Source organism: Quercus robur, chromosome 7 (genome assembly GCF_932294415.1).
Source record: "Quercus robur chromosome 7, dhQueRobu3.1, whole genome shotgun sequence".
Classification (NCBI taxonomy): Eukaryota; Viridiplantae; Streptophyta; class Magnoliopsida; order Fagales; family Fagaceae; genus Quercus; species Quercus robur.
Window position 1 is genome coordinate 24725114 of NC_065540.1, and position 17071 is coordinate 24742184.

At 41.2% G+C, this 17071-nt stretch overlaps 2 protein-coding genes and 1 long non-coding RNA gene across 3 annotated transcripts; 1 reads left to right on the top strand and 2 right to left on the bottom strand.

Moving 5' to 3' along the window:
- The first annotated feature begins 301 nt into the window (after positions 1 to 301).
- On the top strand, positions 302 to 1699 carry LOC126691205 (uncharacterized). Its single transcript, XM_050386265.1, has one exon. It carries the CDS (start codon positions 302 to 304, stop codon positions 1697 to 1699), a length of 1398 nt encoding a protein of 465 aa, XP_050242222.1.
- Positions 1700 to 6459: 4760 nt separating this feature from the next.
- On the bottom strand, positions 6460 to 8912 carry LOC126692885 (uncharacterized). Its single transcript, XR_007645124.1, has 3 exons — positions 8606 to 8912; positions 7537 to 8468; positions 6460 to 7435 (listed from the first exon to the last, which is right to left on the bottom strand). It is a non-coding gene; the product is annotated as an uncharacterized LOC126692885 (long non-coding RNA).
- A 5349-nt stretch (positions 8913 to 14261) lies between these two features.
- LOC126692886 (uncharacterized) lies at positions 14262 to 16385 on the bottom strand. Its single transcript, XM_050388688.1, has 2 exons — positions 16150 to 16385; positions 14262 to 15810 (listed from the first exon to the last, which is right to left on the bottom strand). Exon 2 carries the CDS (start codon positions 15736 to 15738, stop codon positions 14476 to 14478), a length of 1263 nt encoding a protein of 420 aa, XP_050244645.1. The 5' UTR covers positions 15739 to 15810; positions 16150 to 16385; the 3' UTR covers positions 14262 to 14475.
- Between the last annotated feature and the right edge of the window lie 686 nt (positions 16386 to 17071).

Here is a 17071-nt window from a genome sequence, read left to right on the forward strand (position 1 = left end):
AATTGATCACTTAAAGAGAAGCTTGCGCCATGAACGGTGAAAGCGAGCTCCATGCAATTCTGACTTCTCTTCCGATAGTGAAGAGGATGACAACTATAGACACAGATCAAGGACTTCTCCTAGCGAGTCTTTCTCATATGATGAGGATTATCATTATGAACGCAAAAACAGAAATTCGTCCTCGATAGGCCTAGGAAACGACGCTATGAGTAAAGCACTCAACCAAATTTCCAAGTCACCTTTCACGCATTAAATTTAGGGAGGGAGACTTCCTCGGCGGTTCACGCAGCCCACATTCACTATGTACAATGGTAGAACAGACCCTATGGAGCATGCCAGCCACTTCAATCAAAGAATGGCTGTACACTCCAAGAACGAGGTCTTGATGTGCAAAGTTTTCCCATCCAGTTTGGGGTTTGTGGCAATGAGGTGGTTTGATGGTCTGAGGGCAGGTTCCATTGATTCCTTTAAGGAACTCACTCAGGCGTTTGGATCCTGTTTTATTACGTGCAGCAGGGTTCCTCAACCTTTAGCTTCCTTGTTGTCTTTGTTCATGAGAGAATGTGAAACCCTGAAAACATATTCGGACAGATATTGGGAGATGTTTAATGAGATTGATGGTGATTTTGATGATGTAGCCATCATCACATTCAAGTTCGACCTACCTACCGAGCATGGGTTATGGAAATCTTTGACTGGGAAGCCTGTTACCAGTGTATGCCAGCTCATAGATCAAATTGACAAGTATAAGAGGGTTGAAGAGGACCAGCAGCAAGGTAAGGGAAATGGCAAGGTTATCCCTCAGGAAAAGAGGGATTTCAGGTCAGACCTCTACTATAATAATAGACCCCGGAGGGATTTTGCTGGGCAGTCTGAGCCTACAGCTCCTCAAGCGGTTAACGTTGTGTTTAGAGAACTGGTACATCAGGTTTTGGAGAAGATACAAAATGAGCCATACTTTAAGTGGTTGAACAGAGTGAGTGGAGGCCTTTTGAGGCGCAACCAAAGCCTTCACTACCAATACAACCAAGAAAGGGGACATACCACCGAGGACTGTAGAACACTGTGGAACCATCTGGAGCAACTGGTCAAGGAAGGGAAGTTGCAACAATTTTTGTACCGGCCCAACGAACAAGGGGACCAATCAGGGTTAGGGGCTCGGGGGAATACTCCTTCAAGGCCCCCGCTAGGTACCATCAATGTCATTTTTGTTGCGCTTGGGAGAACTGGTTCTCACCCTTCCAAGGTAATGTCTGTAGCCAAGCTATCGCCCGAGGACTCTCACTCCAAGCCGAAGAGAGCTAGGATAGAGGTCCGATCACCGTTGAGTTTCTCAGATGAGGACAAGATTGGAACCATCCAACCAAATGATGACGCTTTGGTAGTTACCCTCAGAATAAGGGGGTATGACGCTAAGAGAGTAATGGTAGACCAAGGCAGTTGTGTAGAAGTCATGTACTTTGACTTGTACAAGGTGCTGAACTTAAACCCTGAGGATTTGACAGTTTATAATTCACCTTTGGTAAGCTTTGATGGGAAAGTTGTTATTCTGAGAGGCCAGATTAGAATGCCCGTTCAGGCTAACTCAGAGGTGGTGGAAATAGACTTCATTGTGGTAGATGCATACTCATCCTCCACAGCCATGATGGCCAGACCATGGCTCTATACCCTAGGAGCTGTTTCTTCAACTCTGCATTAGAAAGTGAAGTATCCGCTCGGAGATCGGATTGAAGAGCTAATAGGGGATCAGTCAATGGCTAGGCAATGCTTTGTGTCTGCGATTTCGCATAAGCCAGCAGTTGAGGCCTCGGCTTTTGTTGAGGGTGGCTTATAACAGTCAAAGTCTCCGATATTAACCATGAACGAGCCAGCCGAGGATGCCAAATGTGAAGGTTTAGAGAAATTTACTGTATGTGGTGATTCAGAGAAGTTTTTTCAGGTTGGAGCTCAGCTACCACCTCAAGAGGAAGAGGAGTTGGTGGAATTCCTCAAGAGGAACATTGACGTATTCGCTTGGAATGCTTACGAAGCTCTAGGGGTGGATCCGAACTTCATTCGTGATCATTTGAACATCAACCCGTTTGTCGTCCCCAGAAAGCAACCACCTCGGTGCTCATTTAGGGATCATTCTAACGCCGTCAAAGATGAGGTGATGAAACTTAAGCGGGGCGGGGCTATTAGAGAAGTGTTCTACCCTAAATGGCTGGCTAATACAGTGGTGGTAAAGAAGAAGAGTGGGAAGTGGCGTGTATGTGTAGATTTTACGAATTTGAACAAGGCCTACCCAAAAGACCCTTTCCCCATGCCTCGGATTGATTAGCTGGTGGATGCAACGGTAGGCCATCCTCAGATGAGCTTTTTGGATGCTTTTCAAGGGTACCGTTAGATACCTTTAGCCTTGGACGATCAAGAGAGGACAACTTTTCTCACCCCTATTGGGAATTACTATTACAAGGTAATGTCTTTTGGTTTAAAGAATGCAGGGGCTACCTACTAGAGGATGATGACCAGGATGTTTGAGTCACAGTTAGGGAAAAACGTCAAGGTCTATATAGATGACATGGTGGTCAAGAACAAATTAGAATCTGAGCACGTCACTGACCTCGGGAATATTTTTAAGATCTTGAGGAGGCACAAGCTGTAACTTAATGCTTCCAAATGTTCATTTGGTGTTAGATTAGGGAAGTTCTTAGGCTACATGGTCACTCACCGTGGAATTGAAGTCAACCCTGACCAAATCAAGGCGATTAACAACTTGCAACCACCTCGGAATCCCAAAGAGGTCTAGAGGCTAACTGGGATGACTGCTGCTCTAAACCAATTCATCTCTCGGTTAACAGACAGGTGTAGGCCTTTCTTTCAGTTGTTGAACAAATGGAAGGGATTTGAATGGACCGAGAGTGTGCTTTGGCTTTCCTGCAGTTGAAAGAGTACCTTTCTCGGCCACCCATTATGTCCAGGCTCGAGGTGGACGAGGTTCTATTTGCTTACATTGTAGTAGCCTCCCATGCAATAAGTTTGGTGCTGATCCAGGTTGACAGTGGTGTGTAGAGGCCAGTCTATTATGTGAGCAAGTCACTACATGAAGCCGAGGTCTGATACTTACCACTTGAGAAGGCCATTTTGGTAGTGGTGCACGGCACGTGTAAGCTCCCCCATTATTTCCAATCACACACGGTTGTTGTCTTGACTTAGCTTTCGCTCAAATCTCTACTTCGGAATGCTGACTATACAGGGAGAATTGCAAAATGGGGGACGATCCTAGGGGCCTTTGATATCAAATATATGCCTCGCACCTTTGTCAAGGGTCAGGTCCTCGCTAACCTGGTGGCTGAGTTTACTGAGATCCCATTAGACGATAAATTAGAGGAGCAAAACATGGATGGAAAATCGGTTGGTGTAATCTCCTTGCAAGAGCCTTTGTCCTAGAAGGTCTACGTTGATGGTGCAGCTAACCACAGAGGATCTGGGGTGGGGCTAGTTCTAGTATCTCCGGAAAAGATCACAATTGAGAAATCTTTAAGACTGGGATTCTCGGCCACAAACAATGAGGCTGAGTACGAAGCTCTGTTGTAAGGATGACCATGGTCCAAAAAATGGGCGGAAAAGCAATGAAGATATTCTTTGACTCAAGGCTGGTTGTAGGCCAAGTCCAGGGAGAGCTGGAAGCAAGAGATCCTAGAATGTAGGAATATTTGAGTTAGGTTAGACACTTACAGTTTGAATTTGAGTCTTTTATTTTATCACAAATTCCTAGAAATAGAAATGCCTAGAAGTAGAAATGCACATGTGGACTCCTTCGCCACACTGGCAACCTCCTCGGCACAGAGCTTACCTCGGGTAATCCTTGTGTAGGACTTGTGCAAACCCTCCGAAGCAGAAAGGAATGTGGTTCATGTTCATCAAATAAGGGTGGGGCCTAGCTGGATGGACCCTATTGTGCTACTCCTTAAGGAAGATGTCCTGCCTGAGAGTAAGTCCGAGACCCACAAGATACGGAGAAAAACTCCTCAGTTTTGGCTGTCCGAGGACCAAAAGTTGTATAAAAGATCCTTCTTTGGCCCATACCTGCTATGTGTACACCCTGAAGCAGTTGAGCTACTCTTGGAAGAATTACATGAAGGGATTTGTGAAAGTCACACGGGGGACAAATCTTTATCTCACAGGGCCCTCACACAAGGTTATTGGTGGCTAAATATGCAGAAAGAAGCACAAGAATATGTGAAGAAGTGCGACCAATGCCAAAAATTTGCACCAAACATTCGTAAACCTGGTGGAGTTCTCAATCCACTGTCCAGCTCCTTGCCTTTCCCCAAGGTAGCAGGAAATAGGAGATATTTATTGGTCGGCACAGATTATTTCACCAAGTGGGTTGAAACTGAACCACTAGCAAATATCAGGGATGTAGATGCAAAAAGATTCATTTGGAAAAATATCGTCACTCGGTTTGGAATCCCACATACACTCATCTTGGACAATGGACTTCAGTTTGATAGTAAAGCCTTTAGGAGATATTGCTGCGATCTGGGAATAAAGAACAGGTATTCTACTCCAGCCTATCCACAAGGGAATAGATAGGTTGAGGCTATCAATAAGGTCATAGTGAGTGGACTTAAAAAGAGATTGGACGACGCGAAGGGGAAATGGGTGGAAGAGCTACCACACGTCCTTTAGACTTACCGGACTACTCCTTGCAAACCAACTGGAGAGACACCCTTCTCAATGATTTATGGGGCCAAGGTTGTCATTCCTCTGGAGACTGGATTCCCCACGCTGAAAACGAGTTCTTTCACTCCGAGCAACAACGATGGGCTGTTAGAGAAGAGTTTAGACTTAATTGAAGAACAAAGGGAGAATGCCATGGTCCAATTGGCCTACTATTAACACAAGCTCAAGCAGGGGTATCATGCCAACGTAAAGCTAAGACCATTGATAGTTGGAGAGTTGGTTTTAAGAAAGGTTTTAGGCATTGCAAAGAACCCAGTATGAGGAAAATTGGGACCCAACTGGGAAGGGCCATATCGTATCACATCTGTGGTCGGAATAGGGGCATTTTATCTTGAGGATCTAGAGAAAAAGGCTATACCACGCCCCTGGAATGTAAATAACCTGAGAAGGTACTATTATTAATAAAAGCTTTCTTCACCACATTTGGGTCTACCATATTGTATGTCATGCGTTCTACTATCAATCTTAGTATTAAACAGAACTTTGGTCATGCTTGGCTCCTCGAACCACATATCTTGGGAAAATTAATACTCCTTGACATTTAACTAAGTATCACACAGAAACTTGGTTATGCTTGGCTCCTCGGACCACATAGTATTAAACAGACCCTTGGTCATGCTTGGCTCCTCGGACCACATACCTTGGGAAAATTAATACTCCTTGACATCTAACTAAGTATCAAACAGAACCTTGGTCATGCCTGGCTCCTTGGAACACATACCTTGGGTAAATTGATATCTTTTAATCACTGTTCTAAGTATTAAATAGACCATTGGTCATGCCTGGCTCTTCGGACCACATACCTTGGGGAAAATTAATACTCCTTGACATCTAACTAAGTATCAAACAGAACCTTAGTCATGCCTGGCTCCTTTGACCACATACATTGGGTAAATTAATATCTCTTAATCACCGTTCTAGGTATTAAACAGACCCTTGGTCATGCCTGGCTCCTTGGACCACATACCTTGAGAAAATTAATACTCCTTGGCATCTAACTAAGTATCAAACAGAACCTTGGTCATGCCTGGCTCCTTGGACCACATACCTTGGGTAAATTGATATCTCTTAGTCACTGTTCTAAGTATTAAAGAGAACCTTAACTATGCCTAGCTCCTCGGATCACATGCTTTGGATAAATCAGTGTCCTTCAATCACCAATACTTTCTATCATTTTAGACAAATGTCCAGACAAAGCCTCAGTTCATCCCACATACTTAAGGTAAAACAAGTATCTCTTATTAATTACCAGAATGTCAAATGTGATCAACTTCTCTAAACAACAAAGATCTTTATGGTGGCAACAAACTCACTTGGATATTCATGAGCATCACTTAAAGCATTTACAGACTTACCAGTATTTGTTTAAGAGTTCATTATCCCTTTGCTCCTTTAGACTTATCAATAAGTAAAGAGCAGAGTAGGTTTAAACCAGTACACAGATTATATCACTATGTATGTTCTTAAAAGTTAAAGTTATGCCCTGCTGAGGTAATGGACTTAGTAGATTTTAACTTATTTTACAACTGATCATATGAGATAGGGTAACTTGTTTGTTACTTACATAGATTAGTAAGGAGGGTTTTACCCCATTGTTACCTTTATTAAGTGTTAGATAAGATAGAAGTTATATCAACACCAATATAAGAATCATAGAAATAAAGAAAATATACACAACTTTCATTAATCAAAGCCTTCAAGCAAGGCAGATAGAGTACAAAATAAGCAACTTCCTTACAAACTTTAGGAATTAAAACAAAATTTGCGAGTAAAAGAAAAAGAAGAAAAAGAAACAGACAAAACGAAAAAGAAAAACTACACTCATTTTACTTTTTTATGATAAGTTTTTCCTTTAGAAGGCCTCTAATGGGCTGAGCAGATGCATCTTCTGAGGCCTCAGGGCCTTTGCTCGCAGGATCAGACTTGGCAGGTAGAGGCAGAGAAGCCAGGACAATCTCCATTGTTTTAGATGCTTCTTTTTCTATAGGAGGGTCCTGGGAGGTAGTTGGGGGCTTAAGAGCATCAGGGGCCACCACTTGATTGGAGTTCTTTTCTTTTTCGGTAGCCCCGGGCTTCTTAGCCTCCTTGAAGAGGTTGACAGAGGAGGCTGTAACGTTGGTTGTGCTGTCCTTGCTCACCTTTGTCACCTCGGGCTCGACATCAATCCTCGAAAAAGAGGGAACAGACCGCCGGATGGCAGGGGGGTAGTAGACGTTCTCTGCCTTCCTATGTGCAGATGAAGCCTCAACCCCGGCCTGGATGAGAGCTTCATACTACGTCTGGGAGCAGTAATTCCTACATACCCTAGGACCTCAGCCTTGAGGGCTTCTTCGGTCTCTGCCACTCTGGCGTCGTACCCATCCTGCTCGGCTTGATCCCGAGCCCTTTCTGCTTGGACCTTCTCCTTCTCTGCCTCCTCCAATTTATTCTTAAGCGTGACGATTTGAGTTTTGGAGGCAGTCAGCTGATCCTCGGTGTTGCGAAGGAGCACCTTCTGGCTCTCGACCTGTTTTTCAGCACTATCAAGAGCTGCTGCTGCACTTTTTCTTTCTCTCTGTTCTTCTAGCAGTTGTTTCTTGAGCTTTTTATTGCTCTACTTGGCCACATTGAAGGCCTTCACGGTGGAGTTACGCCTTCCCTCCTCCTCCTTCATCTGCTGGTGGCAATAGTTGGTAATCTCCTTTGCTCGAAAGGAGGCTTGAACAACCTGCTAAAGAAAGAAGAGGGGGTTTAGAAAAGGAAAGTAAGTAAACCAATTAAAGAAATGAAGGAGAAAGAGAAGAAGAAGGGGTCAAGTAGAAGACATACCATAGCGAGATACCTCTTGAGGTTGAGGAAGACCTCATACCTCCTTATTGACTGTAGCTCGGCCATATCCTTGGGGAGCAGCAAAGCCTGCTCCACCCGCATCGACCACGTAGCCGGCGATTCCCCCCTAGAACTCTCTAATAGAGGCGGTGGCTAATAGAGGTGCCCCGTCCAGCATTGGGGCAGGAAGCCAAGCTGGGGGCACATCTTAAGGCTCACTCCTCCTTTCAGCCCCTTTTTGCCCTATTTTAATTTGCTTGGCCGTTCTCTGGGCCTTGTCCTCTTAGGAGGGATGGGTTTTTCCAGTGTCCATCATCTCCTTGCCTTTAGGCTCCCTCATCCTTTTTAATCCAGCAGGTTCAAGCTGGAGGGGTAAGGCAGGTGCAACCTTCCTCAGTGCATCTTTCCTCGATAGGGACTCCAGTAAGTCCTTGAGATTGGACCTCTGCTTGCGCTGGATCCCCATCTCATCTATTAATGGACTGAATGGAGGGCCGAGATCAAAAGTTGAAGTTTATGGGGACCAAGCTCGGTTGAAGTCTCAAATTCATCCTCGGAGTCAGGTACGTCAACTATTTCTTCCTCTTTGGTGCTGGCAAGATAGGAAGAAGTGGCTACTCTAGTGGCTTGTGGTGGTGGTGAGGCTACCTTCGATATGCCCTCAGGAATAGGATCAGCAGCTTGTGTGCCTTCTGGAATAGGGTCGGAGAGTAAAAAACTTAGGGCTGCTACGCTGATTCGTTGCAGCTGAGGATCTCTAGCTTTGATGACACACTTAGGCGCCAAAAAGCTTTTGGAGATCGAAATGTAGTCCAAAATCAAATGAGCTGCTCTGAATTGTCCGTTTGTGTGGATGAAGATCTCAGCTTTCAAGATCTTGTCCAAACTTGCTCGGTTTACCAGGTTGAAGTTGGGCGCAACAGAGTGTAGGTCTGCGAAGTCATCAACAAGGACAGAAGAATCATTCATTAGAAAAGTGCAAATCAAAGGAAATATTTAGGTAAACAAGAGTTAAGGAAAAAGAGAAGGATATAACTTTAAAATTGAAAATGTAGACCTAGAACCCCACCTGGTTTCCCTTCCGTCATCGGATAAGGGAGGCCATCGTGCCACTCCCCTGATAGGATCAAAAAATCCTTTTCAAGCCTTTATTAGAGTCGAGAAGGCATTGGATGTGCATAACCTTAGGGTACCTAGATTTCAGATAGTACCCTTGTCTGGTTAGGTGGTGGAGGTTGTAAATCCAGTTTACATCGTGATAGTTAAGGCCTAAACCCATTCTCTCATTTAGGACGTCGATATAACCTAGGATCCTAAACATGTTGGGAGCACACTGGGTGGGAGCTAACCTGTGGGCTTTAAGGTAATCCCTAGTGACCGTGCCCATAGGGATTCTCATCCCCCCTTCTATGAAAGCGATCATTGGGATTACCACTTCTCCCTCCCGCCTATCTTCAAACCACTGCCCTTCCTTACAGTACCTCATACCTACCCAGGAGGGATCCCATACCGGGCCCTAAAGTTCTCCATTCCCTCCTTAGACTATACCAAACACTTGAATCTACCCATTTTTTGGAAAGGAAGGGAGAAACTAAGAAGATTGAGAAAGGGAAGTGGGGATGAAGAGGAAAGAACGCAAAGAGAAGAAGAACGTATAGAAAAATAAAGAGTAAAAGTTCAAGAAGACTTACAAAAAGAATAAAAGGGTCCTTGGACAGGCCTTTGGTATTTGTAAAGGGCTCAAGTGAGTTAGAAGGGTGAGCAAGTTCAAGGTATATGCGCTGGAACGGTTTGAATGCTAAAGTGAGAGGAGAAGTTGATTTGAGAGGTATTTATATCAAAGAGAGAGCTACAGAGCGGGAAAGTTCCTGCCCAAGTCCCAGCAGAGTTCTCAGTCGTTTGATTTTCATCGCATCGTAGAACGTGGGGGACATAAGGCCGTCAAAATTTAATGAGGAGCGTGTCTCGTAAGCAGAAGCGTTAGGAACGTGTCTTGGGCAGTTAAAAAGGCGTTTGCGTAGGCAGGAGTGATGCATGATAGGCATGGGCTGACTAAGGTGGCATCGAAATCCTTTTTTCTTGCCGAGGAGCCAAAAAGAAGAATCCCGAAGGGCTATTGTAGGGATATTGGGCCCAGAAGTTCTTTATTTGTTTATATATTGGGCTTGTGGCCCAATCCGAGGATGAGGGTTTGTCTGGGGAAGGGATATCTTTGTCAGAAGAGACTGCGATAATAAGTAGAGAGATCAGTCTTGGTCGTAACAGTTCAAGGGGTGGGTCGAGGATAAGCACATCCTCGGCTAACCAATGTCGAGGTTCGAAGGGGTTATCAATCGTCCCAGGTAACGTTCCAAGAAGTTCCGTTGGTGCAAATATGTATTGCAATGAGATTAGACTGGGAGAAGTCCTAAAAATATCTTAGGAGAAAGTTGCTGCCTCCGCATTAAATACACTGCAGCTAACTCTCTGGCCGCATTAATGTGGAGGTGATGCTTGAACAGTGGATTTTAGCCTTACAGCTAATTTTAGCCTTACAGCTATTACATAAGGACTTATGAGGAGTGCTGATGGGACAAGTATCAACATCGACTGTCTGGCATGCACATGGAAGGTGGAGACGAAAAGGAAAGACAGTATAAAAGAAGAAGGAGGCAACGAGATGAAGGGATCGAAAAAGAGAGAGGAAATTACTGTAGCATCTAGAACTAACTTTGTAATCAAACCTGAAAGAAATACATAAGAACAGATCTTCTCGGACTTTGCTGATGACGATTTTCTTCATTATAAACCTGTTCATCTACATCTTCTTGTCCTTTAAATCTATTTTCTAGTTAGTCTAATCCATTAGAACCCAGTTTTCCAACCCATTCTCTACAAATTCATTGTTTTGGACTTTTTGGGTCTAAGTCCATTTATACCTTGGGCTAGGATTTCAAATCTGGTCCTTACAAAACTAATCTGTTTTGTTTATCCTAAAGAAGTATTTTGAACACCCTAACTGGAAAATCTCAAGAATTTGGGTTTAATATAAATAAGAATAATGCTATGTCTACAATATTTTCAGAATAAATCCTAAGTAATAAGATGTTATTGGCTCTAATTTAGACATACTACTAATATTACTTTTTTATCCACTAATAATAGCTTGTCACCTAAGATTTGTTGTGAAATTGTTGTTAAAATGTTGAGGAAAAATATTATCCTCCCAAGCAAAATCGCATTCAGTAGTGTATGTGTATGTGATTGCTCACGAGTTTTTGTGTATGCGATTGTTCATCTGAAAGTTGTTTGAAAGATTACTAATTTTTTTAAACTTGTTTATACTTTATTAATTTCTATTCACTTTATAAAAATTATGAAAATTTATCTTAAAGGTTTTAAATTACTTTAGATATTTTTTAAGGTAATATATATATATATATATATATATTTACACATTTAATTCATTTATTTGCATTTTAGTTAATTCTTAAATTAATTATGACATTATAAGGGCTTGACCTCGATTGAATTTTGATTTAACCTTAAAAACCTTGAACTTCTTTCTTTTTTGGTTTATTGAACAGTTCGGTTTATAAAACCACTGTGTATGCAATTGTTCAAGCTCACTTCTCATGAACAATGCACATCTGATCTAAGTTTAAATCAAGGATCAATTTTCAATCCAAATATGAATAGAAATAGTAGTATTAAAACTCAAGGTGGGTATCCGTTATGGTCTCTTCTCTCCAAGGAAAAAATAAAAACTTGGAATGGAAACTCCTTGGAGAGTCAAATCCAATGCAGCCCAACTTACTCAACTAGACAAGATCTAAACCATGCTTAACAAATACAAACATGTCACCTCGTTGTTGTCTACTATAGCCATTGATAACGGTCTTTCTAATGAGTAACGTTTCAGCCATTTCTTTCCTAATAAACTGGGGGGGGGGGGGGGGGGGGGGTGTGGTGGGGGTTGGGGGGGGAAACATTTCTTTCTCCACAAGCTGTTATATATTGGAATTTAATTTTCCTAGTTGGAAATGGACTTGTGAGATTGTAGTCGTTAACCTCAAATTGGGTTGTGTCATGTTAAACAGATTTAATTCTCAGTTTGAGTCTATGTTAGGGCCAAGTAGATTATCAACCCGATCCAAGTTGCCAGAGTTAGGCACCAATTTTCCCTTAAGTTCAAATTTTATTTTTCAGCTCAATAATCAATTTAAGTCTTGAAAAAAAAAAAAAAAAAACTATATTTTAGATGCTATTTTTATAGCATGTGTAAGTTTGAGTATGAGGAACCAAGCCAGGATTAGAACAATCTACTTCCTAGTCTTTTGGCCTACCGACAACTATAAGGATTTATCGGAGGTACATCAAAGATGAAGTTTAGTTCTAAACATCATTTCGTTTAACTCACAAAGCATGACATTATTTATGTAATTAAGAGAAGGAAAGCAAGAAAAATAGAAAATAAGGATGAGATTAGAACTTACCTAATGGATGGACTTAGGACTATGGAGCCGAGTGATTATGTTTTGGTAATTTTTCTGGAGGGATTAGAACATTATAGAGGTGTTTTGGAGGTAATTTTTTCCTTATTTTCAAGTTGAGAGGACTACTCTACTCTTTAAATAGAGCCTAAAAAGGCGTAGGTGCATACTAAGTAGGCTTGTTTTTTTGATCTCCATGGCAGTGGCAGTTGTAGCTTCCCACTTCTGCAATTTTTTCCTGTTTGTTTCATGGTCCAATGCTTGTGCACATGGTTGAATGCCTTCCAAAACTCTGATCATTTGGAAAGCTTACGCTGCCTACTTTCCAAAAATGCCAACTTTGATCATTTGGTGCTCGGAGAGTTATTACATTAGGAATAGGAAGTTGGGTGGGTTAAACCGGAAATTTTCAAAGTTTTGGTAAGTTATTGTAAATGCCATCTAATTAATGTAGACATTTGCCCTCTCTGTCTCTCTCTTCTTTTTTATTTATTTATTTTATTATTATTATTTTTAAAGATCTATATCGAAATGTACCTTTATCATCCGTTAAGTTATCAATAAATCTAGGACTATAATTTTTACAACTTTTTTCATGTGTTGACATGACCTACTGTGATTGATTACTAATTCTTTAGAGAATCCAAGATCAAATCTGGTCATGCTATATTTGATCTTCCAAAACAACTCACTAGTATTGCCATGGAGCGAGAGGAGTTTTTGTTAACGGGTGTAGTTACATTTGGTGTTATTTGAAGATAAGAAATGCAGTCATTTTTAATCAAATTGATGTAAGGAAGAAGTGGGTTGAAAGTAAATTTCATGGGTTAGAGCTAAGGCTTATATGGTCACTGTGGCTAGGAAGAGTGAAGGGGGTATGTAAATTGGTAAGGATATCTAAATTCTTGCTAGTTTAGCAATAGCGGCAAAGTTGTTAAGCTTAAGAGAGTTGAGGAGTTCAAGTTCTTCCTCTCCAATTGTAAGGAAGGTATCTTCTGTGTTGGGAGAAATTTTCATATGCGCCCTTTTAGAGACCCACATGTCAGTGAGAGAGATGGCGCATATGAAAATATCTCCCCATTGTAATCATCGAATTATCAGGAAAACGAGAGTTGAAAAAGTGGCTTTAGAACAAAAATTTCTTCAGGTCAGAGTAGAGGGTGATACTTAAACGATGTTTTGGAGGCTGTTGAAGGTTCTCAAAAGGCCATTAGCTGGGAATTTAGCAGATAATTGAAGAGAAAAGGGGTCTGGTCAATATAGCAAGTAGCAACCCTGAGTTTATGTTCCGATTCAACTGGGTTCATAACTGCAAAACAGTACAGCCCACAATTTGGCAAAATGGGATTTTACAACCCGAGTCTTTCATGACAGGCGTGATTAGTGTGTGTGCGTGTTTTTTTTTAGTTTCAGTATTGGACCCTAGTTTCCATGCTGATTTGGTTGTTTCCTGCAATATATTTATCATTTCACTCACAAAAAAATTAGATTATAGATTACTATGAAAGCCATCCAGATTTGAGTCATTTGACAACCCAAAACCTAAGGAGCCTATAGTTCATACAAAATATAATCGCATAATGAAGCTCGGTTTTTTAGCAACCAAAAAAAAAAGAAAAAAAGATTTATCACATACCAATTTTTGGGCATTTCCTTCCACTCAAATCCTAAACCAGAAGGGAAAACTAAAACCAATATTAGGAGGAAAAAAATAAAACCTAACTGAGACAACAATCCAGCAAGCAAGCATGCCTATTTATCCAATATTAATATCGATTATAAGACAAGTTTTTCCTATAAATAAATCTTTGTGGAAGAAGAGCTATATCTTTTTTAAAATAAAATTAAGATTCAAGTTCATAGGAGACTGATTAATATACGGTGAGAAGGTAAGTTGGTTCAAGTTGAAAGAACAAAAAAATGCAGCAGATGACCAAAAAAAAAAAAAAATAATAATAAATAAATAAATAAAGATACTAACAACTAAAAAGGGACATACCATCAATTAAAGACAATTAAAGAAATAACATTGACTATGACTTTGGTAACATAGAATGATCGAAAATTTGTTGAGGATTCTTGCCCAATTCCAAAATTTTAGAAATAAGGTTTGGTTATTGTTATCATAGGAAACTTAAAGCAAATATAGTTGGACATATGGAGCTTGCAAGGTTATGTACAGGAGAAACTAATGAAGCAGCCTACTTGTTCCACTACAAACTTGATTAGCCATACAAAATGAAAGCATACACCTTGAAGGAGAAAGATAATATTTCAAGCAAGACATTTTAAGCAGCAAAAGCTGCAGAGTTTTATGATCACCTCATGATAGTTGACGGGATAGTAGCAAGGTGAATACATTGTAGAGCGAAAGCAATAATAAGGCAAGGAGCATTTGCACAGCTGTTAAAGTATCTTCTCGGAGTGGCAGCAGGATATTTAAATATTAGGACTGAGGAAACCCTTTTTAATTCAGCCTTCTTCTTCTAGGTGCACGAGAATCTCCACTGTCTACATCTGAACTCCTTGAAGCATCATTCCTTCTTCGGGAAGATGATGTTGAAAGGGACACCATAGAATCTATTTCCATAGCAGTGTCCACCTGACTTTCCGAATTTATAACAGCAGCAATACTTGAGAATGAATCTCTATCATCAACTGGTTGAGGTGGCTCTTGACTTCTACCTCCAGGATGGTTGCGAAAATATGACTCAACAAACCTTTCAGCAGAACTCAATGCAGATGAAAGAGAAGAAAGTGTTGTTCTATGAGCTTGTGTCCTTCGAAGATAAAGGGCCTGCAGCCGGCGATTTTCTCCTGTCTCAGGGCTACTCACGTCGCTTGTTAAATCCACAACATCATCAGGGGAAGCCACTTGATTTTGCTCTCTCCGTGCACGAGAATTCAGAATCCGATTCAACAAGGAATTAGTTCTCTCTACTGTTTCGCGTGTACTGTCAGGCTCCTGTGGCGGTATAAAGTCCCTAGTCAAATCAAACCTAGTTCCAAGGCGACGGATCATCTCCTCCACAGGGAAAGTATACGGAGTTCTCTGAATTGATTGCCTCAAACTCTCAACCCTGTGTCCCTGGGGCCTACCAGGGATCTTCAGACCTGAGTCCTCCTCGGGCTCACGAACAGGGTTCCCACGACCATAAATTGGGGTCACAGTTTTGTGTTGCACCTCTCCCTTACACACTGGACATTCCCCTGCATCTGAATGGAGATGCAACCATCGGTAGAGACAAGGCCAACAAAACAAGTGGCCACAACAAGTCACAACAGGGTCCCTAGACAAGTCCAAACATATATTGCAATCGAAAAAGCTCCCATCATTGCCACTACCCTTTTCAACATCATCATTTTTCACTGAAGTCTCGTCCTCCAAACCTCCATTGTTATTTTCACATGTTTTGGGAACCTCATTCATTCTTTCCTCAGCTGGAACACTACCCTCACCTGTCTGCAATGTACTCGTATCACCAGAATTGACCATCAATTCGTTCAATTCCATTGATATGTTCTGAGCTTCAGGTGGAATTGGAATCTGTCGCCATCTCCTCCATCGCTGTCGAGCTCTAAACCTAATAGCTTCCCTAAGACTATGGGAAGGATGATCAATCAAATGATCCAAATTTACAAATTCATTTGATACCGAGTCTGATGGTGGCTCGGGAACAGGACCCAGGTTCAAGTCAAGGTTCATAGTATCAGATGTCTCCTCACCCATCACAAATTGAACAAACCCAGATTAAAAAACACTTGCTTTATCCCAAATTCAACAAGCCCAGATCAAAAAACCCTAACAACAAAGCCCCAAATTATTATTTTTTTCGCAACACAACAAATTCGACACAAAACCAAAACTTAATTACAAAAATTGAACAAACCCAATATCAAAAACACTATATTTGGTTACAAAATTGAAGAAACCCAAACTAAAAACCCTAAAATTCAACACAAAATTCACATAACCAGACATCGAAGTAACGCATAAATGGGAGTTTAAACTAGGCGTAGGTCAACAAAAAAGGTGACTTCGCCATATTGGGTGTTGTACTAACACTTTTTGGATAACGATTTAGGGGTCTACAAGAAATTACAGAGAAAAAATTGAAACTTGAAGAAGAAAATTGAACACCTGGGTCAGTAAGGATCGAACTCGATGATCAACTGAGACTCATTACCGAGTCAGGGGACGAGGTGGCGATGTCCTGAGCTGGGATGGGTCCGAGTCGACTCGGCATGGATGGTTATCCTTTTTCGGTCAGCGATCTAAGCGAGAAATGTAAAAAGAGATGAGGCTAATAACGCAGGGTTTTGATGGGTGTGTGAAATTGATACAAAAGTAAGTAACAACGAGGAGAGAGAGGGGGGGAAATAATCATGTGCGATACAATATGGCTTCTTTGGTGCATTTGGATCCACTTGACATGCTAGTTTTGTAATTTTGGCAAAATTTGGACAAATCATGAGATTTTGTGATTTTCAGGGTTAAAATTGTGTTTATGTTCTGAGGTTGAGTAATAATTTTGGTAAGCTTTAGGATTAGTATGTGATTTTGAAAGAATTGGGGAAATTTTGGAGTCTCACATTGTTTGGAATGTTTTGGGGATATTTTGGTAAATTTAGGGTTCATTGGATATGGTCGGGTAATCTTTATGGTATTTGGGAGTATAGATACTGCATCTTGTACCCTTTACGACTTAAGCTCCCATTTCCTAATGATGTTGAAATTCTAAGACCCAAGTTTGGTTTAGGGCCTAATCAGATTTTAAATTGACTCGAGAAATATTAAAATGAAAAATATAACTCTTTTATGAATAAATAAAGCTATTTTTTGAAATTAAAGGCCATGGAAACCCTAGGGATGTGTACGCATACACATGTATGTATACGCAGGTTTGATGTATGCGTACGCATACACGAGTTTGCGTACACAACTAGGGTTCCAGAGAGCTATGAAAGACAAGTTTTCTGCATTAAAGTTGAGGTTTGAAATGAATCCCACATTATTTGGGAGCTATTTCAAACCCCTATTTTTCAACTATACCCCTATTTTT

Bases quoted from the DNA above. Each gene is read 5' to 3' on its own strand.
- LOC126691205 (XM_050386265.1), top strand. From the start codon at position 302: ATGTACAATGGTAGAACAGACCCTATGGAGCATGCCAGCCACTTCAAT.
- LOC126692886 (XM_050388688.1), bottom strand. From the start codon at position 15,738: ATGGGTGAGGAGACATCTGATACTATGAACCTTGACTTGAACCTGGGT.